At 46.2% G+C, this 12,096-nt stretch overlaps 1 protein-coding gene across 2 annotated transcripts in view; it reads left to right on the top strand.

Annotated features, from left to right (window-relative positions):
- nbeal1 (neurobeachin-like 1) overlaps nucleotides 1-12,096 on the top strand; it is a 384,125-nt gene that overhangs the window by 132,129 nt on the left and 239,900 nt on the right. For both annotated transcript variants that reach the window (XM_072481723.1, XM_072481715.1), the window contains exon 3: nucleotides 9,734-9,895. In XM_072481723.1, the coding sequence (XP_072337824.1) occupies nucleotides 9,734-9,895 (162 nt within the window). The remainder of the gene's footprint in view (nucleotides 1-9,733; nucleotides 9,896-12,096) is intronic.

Raw genomic sequence — 12,096 nt, 5'->3', positions numbered from 1 at the left:
ACCCAGTTGTATACAAGGTGAGGTTGATGACCCAGTTGTATACAAGGTAAGGTTGATGACCCAGTTGTATACATGGTGAGGTCGATGACCCAGTTGTATACAAGGTGAGGTTGATGACCCAGTTGTATACAAGGTGAGGTTGATGACCCACTGTGTACAAGGTGAGGTTGATGACCCAGTTGTACACAAGGTGAGGTTGATGACCCAGTTGTATACAATGTGAGGTTGATGACCCAGTTGTATACAAGGTGAGGTCGATGACCCAGTTGTATACAAGGTGAGGTCGATGACCCAGTTGTACACAAGGTGAGGTTGATGATCCAGTTGTATACAAGGTGAGGTTGATGACCCAGTTGTATACAAGGTAAGGTTGATGACCCAGTTATATACATGGTGAGGTTGATGACCCAATTGTATACAAGGTGAGGTTGATGACCCTGTTGTATACAAGGTAAGATTGATGACCCAGTTGTATACAAGGTGAGGTTGATGACCCAGTTGTATACAAAGTGAGGTTGATGACCCAGTTGTATACAAGGTGAGGTTGATGACCCACTGTGTACAAGGTGAGGTTGATGACCCAGTTGTACACAAGGTGAGGTTGATGACCCAGTTGTATACAATGTGAGGTTGATGACCCAGTTGTATACAATGTGAGGTCGATGACCCAGTTGTATACAAGGTGAGGTCGATGACCCAGTTGTACACAAGGTGAGGTTGATGATCCAGTTGTATACAAGGTGAGGTTGATGACCCAATTGTATACAAGGTAAGGTTGATGCCCCAGTTGTATACAAGGTGAGGTTGATGACCCAATTGTATACAAGGTAAGGTTGATGACCCAGTTGTATACAAGGTAAGGTTGATGACCCAGTTGTATACAATGTGAGGTCGATGACCCAGTTGTATACAATGTGAGATTGATGATCCAGTTGTATACAAGGTGAGGTTGATGACCCAGTTGTATACAATGTGAGGTCGATGACCCAGTTGTATACAATGTGAGGTTGATGATCCAGTTGTATACAATGTGAGGTTGATGACGCCATTGTATACAAGGTAAGGTTGATGCCCCAGTTGTATACAAGGTGAGGTTGATGACCCAGTTGTATACAAGGTGAGGTTGATGACCCAGTTGTATACAAGGTGAGGTTGATGACCCAGTTGTATACAAGGTGAGGTTGATGACCCAGTTGTATACAAGGTGAAGTTGATGACCCAGTTGTATACAAGGTGAGGTTGATGATCCAGTTGTATACAATGTGAGGTTGATGACCCAATTGTATACAAGGTAAGGTTGATGACCCAGTTGTACACAAGGTGAGGTTGATTTTCCAGTTGTATACGAGGTGAGGTTGATGACCCAGATGTATACAAGGTGAGGTTGATGACCCAGTTGTATACAAGGTGAGGTTGATGACCCAGTTGTATACAATGTGAGGTTGATGACCCAGTTGTATACAAGGTAAGATTGATGACCCAGTTGTATACAAGGTGAGGTTGATGACCCAGTTGTATACAAGGTAAGGTTGATGACCTAGTTGTATACATGGTGAGGTCGATGACCCAGTTGTATACATGGTGAGGTTGATGATCCAGTTGTATACAAGGTGAGGTTGATGACCCAGTTGTATACAAGGTGAGGTTGATGACCCAGTTGTATACAAGGTAAGGTTGATGACCCAGTTGTATACATGGTGAGGTCGATGACCCAGTTGTATACAAGGTGAGGTTGATGACCCAGTTGTATACAAGGTGAGGTTGATGACCCACTGTGTACAAGGTGAGGTTGATGACCCAGTTGTACACAAGGTGAGGTTGATGACCCAGTTGTATACAATGTGAGGTTGATGACCCAGTTGTATACAATGTGAGGTCGATGACCCAGTTGTATACAAGGTGAGGTCGATGACCCAGTTGTACACAAGGTGAGGTTGATGATCCAGTTGTATACAAGGTGAGGTTGATGACCCAATTGTATACAAGGTAAGGTTGATGCCCCAGTTGTATACAAGGTGAGGTTGATGACCCAATTGTATACAAGGTAAGGTTGATGACCCAGTTGTATACAAGGTAAGGTTGATGACCCAGTTGTATACAATGTGAGGTCGATGACCCAGTTGTATACAATGTGAGATTGATGATCCAGTTGTATACAAGGTGAGGTTGATGACCCAGTTGTATACAATGTGAGGTCGATGACCCAGTTGTATACAATGTGAGGTTGATGATCCAGTTGTATACAATGTGAGGTTGATGACGCCATTGTATACAAGGTAAGGTTGATGCCCCAGTTGTATACAAGGTGAGGTTGATGACCCAGTTGTATACAAGGTGAGGTTGATGACCCAGTTGTATACAAGGTGAGGTTGATGACCCAGTTGTATACAAGGTGAGGTTGATGACCCAGTTGTATACAAGGTGAAGTTGATGACCCAGTTGTATACAAGGTGAGGTTGATGATCCAGTTGTATACAATGTGAGGTTGATGACCCAATTGTATACAAGGTAAGGTTGATGACCCAGTTGTACACAAGGTGAGGTTGATTTTCCAGTTGTATACGAGGTGAGGTTGATGACCCAGATGTATACAAGGTGAGGTTGATGACCCAGTTGTATACAAGGTGAGGTTGATGACCCAGTTGTATACAATGTGAGGTTGATGACCCAGTTGTATACAAGGTAAGATTGATGACCCAGTTGTATACAAGGTGAGGTTGATGACCCAGTTGTATACAAGGTAAGGTTGATGACCTAGTTGTATACATGGTGAGGTCGATGACCCAGTTGTATACATGGTGAGGTTGATGATCCAGTTGTATACAAGGTGAGGTTGATGACCCAGTTGTATACAAGGTGAGGTTGATGACCCAGTTGTATACAAGGTAAGGTTGATGACCCAGTTGTATACATGGTGAGGTCGATGACCCAGTTGTATACAAGGTGAGGTTGATGACCCAGTTGTGTACAATGTGAGGTTGATGACCCAATTGTATACAATGTGAGGTTGATGACCCAGTTGTATACAAGGTGAGGTTGATGACCCAGTTGTATACAAGGTGAGGTTGATGACCCAGTTGTATACAATGTGAGGTCGATGACCCAGTTGTATACAAGGTGAGGTCGATGACCCAGATGTATACAAGGTGAGGTCGATGACCCAGTTGTATACAATGTGAGGTTGATTTTCCAGTTGTATACAAGGTGAGGTTGATGACCCAGTTGTATACAAGGTGAGGTTGATGACCCAGTTGTATACAATGTGAGGTTGATGATCCAGTTGTATACAATGTGAGGTTGATGACCCAGTTGTATACAAGGTGAGGTTGATGACCCAGTTGTATACAATGTGAGGTTGATTTTCCAGTTGTATACAAGGTAAGGTTGATGACCCAGTTGTATACAAGGTGAGGTCGATGACCCAGTTGTATACAAGGTGAGGTCGATGACCCAGTTGTATACAATGTGAGGTTGATGACCCAGTTGTATACAAGGTGAGGTTGATGACCCAGTTGTATACAAGGTAAGATTGATGATGCAGTTGTATACAAGGTGAGGTCGATGACCCAGTTGTATACAAGGTGAGGTTGATGACCCAGTTGTATACAAGGTAAGATTGATGATGCAGTTGTATACAAGGTGAGGTTGATGACCCAGTTTTATACAAGGTAAGGTTGATGACCCAGTTGTATACAAGGTGAGGTTGATGACCCAGTTGTATACAATGTGAGGTTGATGACCCAGTTGTATACAAGGTGAGGTTGATGACCCAATTGTATACAAGGTGAGGTTGATGACCCAGTTGTATACAAGGTGAGGTTGATGACCCAGTTGTATACAAGGTGAGGTTGATGACCCAGTTGTATACAAGGTGAGGTTGATGACCCAGTTGTATACAAGGTGAGGTTGATGAGACTTCCAGTGACGGGATGTGCTGAGCGGACACAAAAAGTTGGCTTTCCTCCTGGAGACTTGAAATTAGGCACTTTAAGTCCAAAAATCGACCGCTAAACACGAGAAAGCCCCCCACACTCCTCCAATACCACCACAATGAACGAGGCATGACAGGCAACAACCCGAGGAGCAAAAAGATGGCAGAGCCAGTAAAAGTCTGGAGAGGAAGATTGACACGATGGCGTATACGTGGGGTGACGAGGTTCCGGTCACACCCGAATGGAATTTGCCACCAGAACTTATGCCGGGCTACCCCCAATAAATGAATGGAAGGAGGGCAGCACGATGGCACTGTGGTTAGCACTGCTGCCTCACAGGCTGAGGCCCTGGGTTCGATCTCGGCCCTGGGTCACTGTCTGTGGGGAGTTTGCACATTCTCCCCGTATCTGCATGGGTCTCACCCCCACAACCCAAAAAGATGTGTGGGGTAGGTGAATTGGCCATGCTAAATTGCCCCTTAAAAAAATTAATAAATTAATGGAGGGACCTCCTAAAACAGGAGCTCGAACTGCTCAAGGTGAGGTTGATGATCCAGTCATACCCTGCGTCGTTGGCCTGATGGCCGAGCGGTGTGATTAGCAGGAGAGGGGACTGGAGTTAAGCTCCCACTACAGGTCTGCATTTTGTGGACATTGGCCTACCCTCTTTATGCGTACAAATCCTAATTCGTATTGGGTAAGAGCATGATCTGGCTCTGCCGCTATGACCATGTAGCCGACGAGCCTGCTGGCACTCGTCATCAAGATTAATAGGTTACTTGAAAGATGACTGATGTGTGATGAAGCACGTTAGCATTGTGGATAGCACAATTGCTTCACAGCTCCAGGGTCCCATGTTCGATTCCGGCTTGGGTCACTGTCTGTGTGGAGTCTGCACATCCTCCCCGTGTGTGCGTGGGTTTCCTCCCACAGTCCAAAGATATGCAGGTTAGGTGGAGTGGCTGTGATAAATTGCCCTTAGTGTCCAAAATTGCCCTTAGTGTTGGGTGGGGTTACTGGGTTATGGGGATAGGGTGGAGGTGTTGACCTTGAGTAGGGTGCTCTTTCCAAGAGCCGGTGCAGACTCGATGGGCTGAATGGCCTCCTTCTGCACTGTAAATTCTATGATAATCTATGATTTCTGCAAGATGTCAAATCCTTCAGGGGAGAAAGGGAAAGGAGAAAATGTATTGGCAGTGGTTAATGAAACCACAGAAGTAATGTACCATATTTAAATCAGAATTACTTTCTAAATGCTGTATTTTCACTGAGCAAGGATAAATAAAAAATACAGTGAAACCACATACTATTTATGGTGATATGCAGTCGGCAGTGACCTTTTTCAAGAAGCTGGCATATTTTCTGCTTTTCAGCCAGATGGCTGTGGATCCTGGCTTGTCTCTGAACAACTGGCTTCAGGCCTGTTTTAAGGCAGTCATGTGCTTGAACTGTTCAGATGATGCAATAGGCTGCAAGAGCAAAGCTTAAGCTGTTTTCAGGAGAAAATTCAAATACTGTGTGTGTGTGTGTGTGTGTGTGTGTGTTTCTTTCTTGCTGGTTTAAACATTCAACACTGTCCTCTGTTTTAGAACTGTGAAATCATACTTATTTAAATTACATGCACATAATGTCATATAATTTGAGTACCTTAATTAGCCACTATTGACACCATTTGAATGCATTCTTCAAAGAGTGGAGGGCCACAGACATCAGTGTTGGGGCCCCAATGGTTTACAATCTATATCAATGATTTGGATGACTGGACCAAATTTATGGTTGCTAAATTTGCTGATAAAACAAAGATAGGGAGGAAAGTAAGCCGTGAAGGGGCTATTATTGGTCTGTAAAAGGATATAAATAGGTTAAATGAATGGGCCAAAGATTTGGCAGTTGGAGCATAATGTAGGAATGTGAACTGGTCCGCTTCAGCAGAAAGAATAGAAAAGAAGTATATTATTTAAATGGAGAGAGAATGCAGAACTTGGTGGTACAGCGCATCTGGGTGTCCTGGTGCATGAGTTGGGAAAGGTTAGTTCGCAGGTGCGGCAAGTGTTTAGGAAGGCAGGCGGTTTGCTGCTTATCAAAAGGTAATGGAGTTTTTTTTATTTTTCATGGGATGTGGGCATCAGAACTAATGTAAACAGAGAAATCAGTTCTTTTTTAAAGTTGCCAGAGCTATCATATGAAAGCAAATGTATTCATTTATTTACACAAATGAGCAATATGGTATATGAACTTCAGGGCCAGTGTGATGCCAGGTATATCATCCATACGCACCAATGATTGGTGGATCATATCAAACAAGACATTCCTTCAGCTGTTTGTTGCAGGCAAAGTACTGCCCATACCCAACCAGCCCATGTTTGCAAAACTCAAAATAGTGTCCAACATTAGATGTGATTGTGCGATTGGACAACAGTTGCAAAACAATCGTGATTGTGCTTGTACATTGGTTTAAACATATATGTGCACATGTGGCCCTCACCTTTGCAGACAGAAGGGACATATGCACACTTTGCACCTTTTTCAACTAAACAAAAGCTTGAGGGACAGCCATTCCCTGGTTCATTCCCCAGGGAATGGCCTTGACCAATCAGAGTCAACCTGCCCAGTTTAAATTTGAACAAAATTGGGCCTGTTGCATTCTCCATAATAATAATAATAATAACTTATTGTCACAAGTAGGCTTCAATGAAGTTGTTGTGAGAAGAACCTAGTCGCCACATTCCGGCGCCTGTTCGGGGAGGCCAGTACGGGAATTGAACCCGTGCTGCTCGCATTGTTCTGTATTATAAGCCAGCAATTTAGCCCACTGCGCTAAAGCAGCCTGGATAAATCCATCTGCTTGCCCCCAGTGGAGCACTTCATGTCTGCTAATATTGAGAATTAATTGATTCCTATCACTTGGAGTGCTTGGGGCAATATAAACAGGTGCTTGATCATCTCTGGTTTACTGAAGGACTTGTGCCAGGGAGGGATTTCTTTATATAGATTCCAAGCAAATTAATATACGTTGGAATTTTAACTTAAATGTGATTGGAGTTACTTCATATGTTGGGGATAGTGCATTCCAGATCTCAGCGACACACAGTCTGAAAAACATTGCTCCTAATTTCTCCAATTATTTTAAATCCATGACCTCTGATTATTGATCCACTTAGCAAAGGAAATGGTTTCTCCCTCCTTATTCTATCAAAAACCCTCATGATTTTTGATCCCCCCTTGATTTTCCCTGCCCCCAGGAGAGTAATGCCAGCTTCTCCAGTCTCTATACAACTGGAGTCCCTCATCCTCGCTTCTCATCCTGGCAAACCTCCTCCAGGGGCTTGACACCCTCCCTAAAGTGTGGTATCCAGAATTGGGCATGTACTGCAGCTGAGGCCCAACCACTGAATCACGTGCTACATAAATACAAGTTTCTAAAACATAAGCGTTTGATTTCTAATTGACTGGCTGGGGGAAGTACAGGCTTGTTATAAAGCTGGGAAGTAAGTTAAGATGACGAGTGGTTCTTGTACGTGGAAGGGTTGATTGAATAGCGACCTCGTTCCCGATGGGAGGCATATACCTTCCTCCAGATGAGAATATAGCAAGGGGCAGACTTTGGACGTGAAACCGTCAAGTCTTTTATTTGGAAGCTGAGTGTTTAATCAGTGGACTGCTCTGCAAAGCCTGGATTTTTATTGCTTGCTCTCCTGGCATCTCAGATTGAATTCCATTGGCTACTTCAAATAATTCCACAGGTGCGCTACTGTGCCAAAATCTCTTTCAGATCTTAGCAAAGAACCCTGCTGTCTTGGATTTGCTAAAAGAATGTTTCTTCTATCAGATTCTTGTTATTTAGAATCTGGCTTAAAAATAATGAACCACTGGAAAAACACCATTAGAAACAATACCAGGGGCTCAGTTGCTCAATAAATATTCAACTTTACAATATCGAATCCAGCAGCTCTGAAGGAGACTACTCAGCCCATCATGGTTCTTTGAAAGAGCTGTCCAATTAGTCCCATTGTTCTGCCTTTTCCTGAAAGCCTTGCAAAGTTGCCAATCTTCAAATATTTATCCAAATCTCATGAATTTGTTTCTACTGTCCTTTCAAAAAATCATCATAGAATCCCTACAGTCTGTACCGACCCTCCGGAAGAGCACCCTATCTAGGCCCACTCCCCTGCCTTATCCCTGTAACCCCACCTAACCTGCACATCTTCAGATTCTAGGAGGAATCCGGAGCTCGTGGAGGAAACCCACGTAGACACGGGGAGAATGTGTAAACTCTACATCGACACCCTCGGTCAGAATTGAATGGGTCCCTGGCGCTGTGAGGCAGTAATGCTAACCACTGTGCCACCGTGCAGCCCTGTGCAAAATGCATTTCAGATCAGCATAACTTGCAAAATAAAAAAAATGTTCTGCTTACCTCCTTTCTGGCTCCTTTTCCGATTACCTTAAATCTGTAACTACTTAACATCTCTCCTGCTAGTACATACATACATACACGCATAATATTTCCAGCATGAACTGATTGAACCAGATTGCCTTTTTTGATTCCATATATTTTACATATACTTTGTCAAAACCTCTCATAATTTTGTGTCCATTTTGCAGGAGGGAAAAGCAGTGGCGATCTTTTTTGGTGTTGCCAGTGGGACCATTTTGAACTGAAGGGACTGTTCTATAAAGCTGTTTTACCGGCCTGCAATTGTTACTTGGCAGCTCAACAAAATTGTGACCCGAATAAAATTCAGTTTATTTTAAAAACTGGCTGATTTCTTCAGTCCCAGCTCCTCCGCCACGTTAGCCTCTCCCACCTTGTACATTGGTTTAAACACAGCATCTTCAGTGAATCCAGTTCTTTAAATTATCTTGCTAAATGGCATTATTACAAAGTCATTGTTTGTGCTTTGGGTATAGAAATATTTTGGTGTCAGCTCTGGTTCAGTGGTGTCACTCTTGTTGCTCAGACAGCACATTGAGCAATCAAATCCCACTCCAGTGGCCTGAACATGTAATGCAGACTGACATTCCAGTGCAGTATTGAGAGAGAGCGCTGCGCAGTTAGAGGTACCTGTACCAGCATGGGGATAAAATGTTAAACCGGGACCCTGTCTGTTCTTTCGGGCAGATGGAAAAGCTCCGTAGCACTATTTCAAAGAAGAGCAGGGGGGTTCTTCCTGTCAACCTACCAGCATTTACCCCACAACCAGTCTTGCTAAAACAGGTTATTGGGTCATTATCTAACTGCCATTTTCCCAGAACTTTTTATTGGCAGCAGAGCACTTTAGGGTATCCTGAAATGGTGAAGCCAGCTATATAAGTACAAGTAAAGGTCTAAAGGGCAAAAATGTAAAGCTTGAAATAAAAAAATGTTTGGCCCCATCTATCCTTCTTCATTATTTTTTAAAAGATAGTAAAGATCATGCACCGCCTCAAATGGACAGGTGATCTATTACATCCAGACAGAGACAATGACACAGCTGTTGGATAGCAGGCAGATGTGCCACGAAGGTCAGATTCCTGATTTTTCACTCACTGTCCTGTCCCACTGGGGCAGGACAATCTCCCTCAACGCCATTCACCCCCCCCCCCCCCAAACCACCACCAATACAGTGAGCTGGCACCCCCAAACCATGCTGCCAGCGTTGGCACATACAGCTCCTGTTCCAAAATTTCAGCTGAATTTCTGCTTTTATTTTAATGTATAGTTCAGAAACTTGGTTTGTCCTCAGCAGTTGCAGAAATGTTTGTGTCCTGGTGTATATATGGCAACTTTCTATTGATTGTATTTATTTCTCTTCCCTTAGATTGGATGACGTCCCGCCAGGGTTATCCTTGTTGCCTGATAACATTCTGCAGGTTCTGAGACAGCAGCAGTTACAGTGTATGCTGAAACTGTCGGATGGGCTGGAGGATGAACAGCAAACACTGGCGCTCACATTGGTCAAATTCCTCATTATCATCTGCAGGTACACTTCCTTTATTATCTGCAAGTGGATTGTATATAAACTAGGAGGAGATTGCAAAAAGCTAAGAATTACCAGAGTTCTGCTGAATGGTCACAGAACTGAAGGGTCTCTGTTTCTTTCTCCACCAATGCTGCCAAACACACAGTGCGGGAATTCTCCGTTGGCCGACACCGAAATGGCGTAACGCGATTGGGCGGAGAATCGGCGGTGAAGTCAAAATTGTGGCGGTTGCCATTCTCCGGTACCTTAACAGCAGTGTCAATGCTTTTATTGTGGACGCATAATAAACACTGTCGGCATATCATTACCGGGCCTGACCCGGTATTCTCTGGGTCCTCCGCGATGCACTGACTCAGCGGGAGGAATTACCCACGACGAGTTTCACTTGTGGTTTAAAAATCATGAAACAGGCACCGTGGCTGATGAGGGAGAGAAAGGAGGTAAGACATGCAATGGCATGAGCGTGGGCTGCCAGCCTTGCCGCTGGTATAGCCCCTGCAGGAGGGCATTGGATGGGAGCCTTGGAGCGTACCAGTAGCATGGGTAGTGCAAGCTAACGGTACCTCTGGCAACAGGGACGGGTGCCAGGGCTTGAGGTCTCTGCAGTGCTGGGCACCGACTGGGCCAGGGATGTGGTGTGCATAATGCCAGGGGGAAACAGCCAGGTGAGGGGTGGGGGTGGGGAGGGAGGGGGGAGGAGAGAAGAGTGGGAGGGAGGTAGAGGGGGGGACATGCAGGAGCAGGGTTTGTGGACCTGGTTGGGCACGGGGGTACGCACCATGTCTTACTGACACCCCCTGCAGACAATGGACTTCAGAATTCAACCAGGAATGGTAGCCTTTTTCCCAATCGCCGCAGCTCTGGGGGATGCACTAATGTTGCATGAGCTCGGGTTGCTTGAGGAGGACTCTGCAGCAGCCGAGCCTGACCCAGAGGAACGGAGAGCCTTGGATTGACAGTGAGCACGGAGAAGATTGAGAGTTGGCTGCACAACAGGCCAAGGAGGAGGAGGTGGGAAGGAGGCGCCGCATAAGACCTTGTGTGTACTGCAGCGTCTGCTCTTCGAGGACCTGCAGGACCGGGCATTCCGTCAAAGGTATGGCTAAGCAGGGGGGCCGTGCGACATATCTGCACTGTGTGGCTATGAGGGGGGAGACACCCCGGTAGCCATCAAGGTGACGGTCACAACCTTAATGCCACGGGGTATTTTCAGGCGCCGAGTGGAGACCTGTCCTGGAATTCGCAGACCTTGGTGGACAGGTGCATCTGCACTGTCACCGAGGCCCAGTATGCCCGGTCAGCACAATATATCAAATTCAATGTGGAACGAGCCCATCAGGATGCCCTGGCAGCGGGGTTCAACATCGTAGCCGAGGTCCAGGATGGCGATTGACGGGGTCGCCCTATGAGCACCAGTACATGACAGGCTAAGGGATTGGCTCATGGATGACGGGGTTATCCAGTGCGGCCGTGGCTGATGACGCCTATTCCGAGGCCACAGACCAGCATGAAGACCCGCTAACGGCGCCCATGCAGCGACCAGGGGTGTGATCGAGCGGTGCTTCGGCATCCTGAAGATGCGGTTCAGGTGCCAGGACCACTGTGGAGGGGCCCTCCAGTATAGCAGTAAGAGGGTCTCCCACACAGTGGTGACCAGCTACGTCATCCACAACATCACGCAGCAGAGGGGCGAAGTGCTGGAGGAGGAGGATGAACACCAGGCCTCATCCGAAGAGGAGGATGCAGGGGAGAACGAGGATCAGCAGGACATGGGGGCTGGGCAGGCACGGAAGGCCAGGCAACATGTGCGCTTGGGCTGGTGCGCACAGGACGCTCTGATCGCCTCCAGGTTCACCAACTGGGCGGGGGGGGGGGGGGGCAGGACTGGTCAATGGCATGGACATGTCGACCACCCCCTCCCATGAACACCTTGTCTGCCCAACTCTTTCTCTTCGTTCCCCCCCCCCCCCCCCCCCCCCCCCCCCCCCCCCCCCCTCGCAAGTCCCGCCGTGAATTTTACCTGCTCACTATGGGTTGCGGGCCCTGAGTTGGCAGTGATAGAGACCCATGGGCTGGGATTGATGACAACCCTCATGCGATGAGCTCTGGTGCAATGCACCGTTTCACAACGTCTGACTCCTGCCCACTGTAGCACTTTGCACCGTCCACCTGGGTTATTCCTGCATGCAATCTGGCAATCC

This window comes from Scyliorhinus torazame, chromosome 2, assembly GCF_047496885.1.
Source record: "Scyliorhinus torazame isolate Kashiwa2021f chromosome 2, sScyTor2.1, whole genome shotgun sequence".
NCBI lineage: Eukaryota > Metazoa > Chordata > Chondrichthyes > Carcharhiniformes > Scyliorhinidae > Scyliorhinus > Scyliorhinus torazame.
This window is presented reverse-complemented; position numbering and strand designations above follow the sequence as displayed.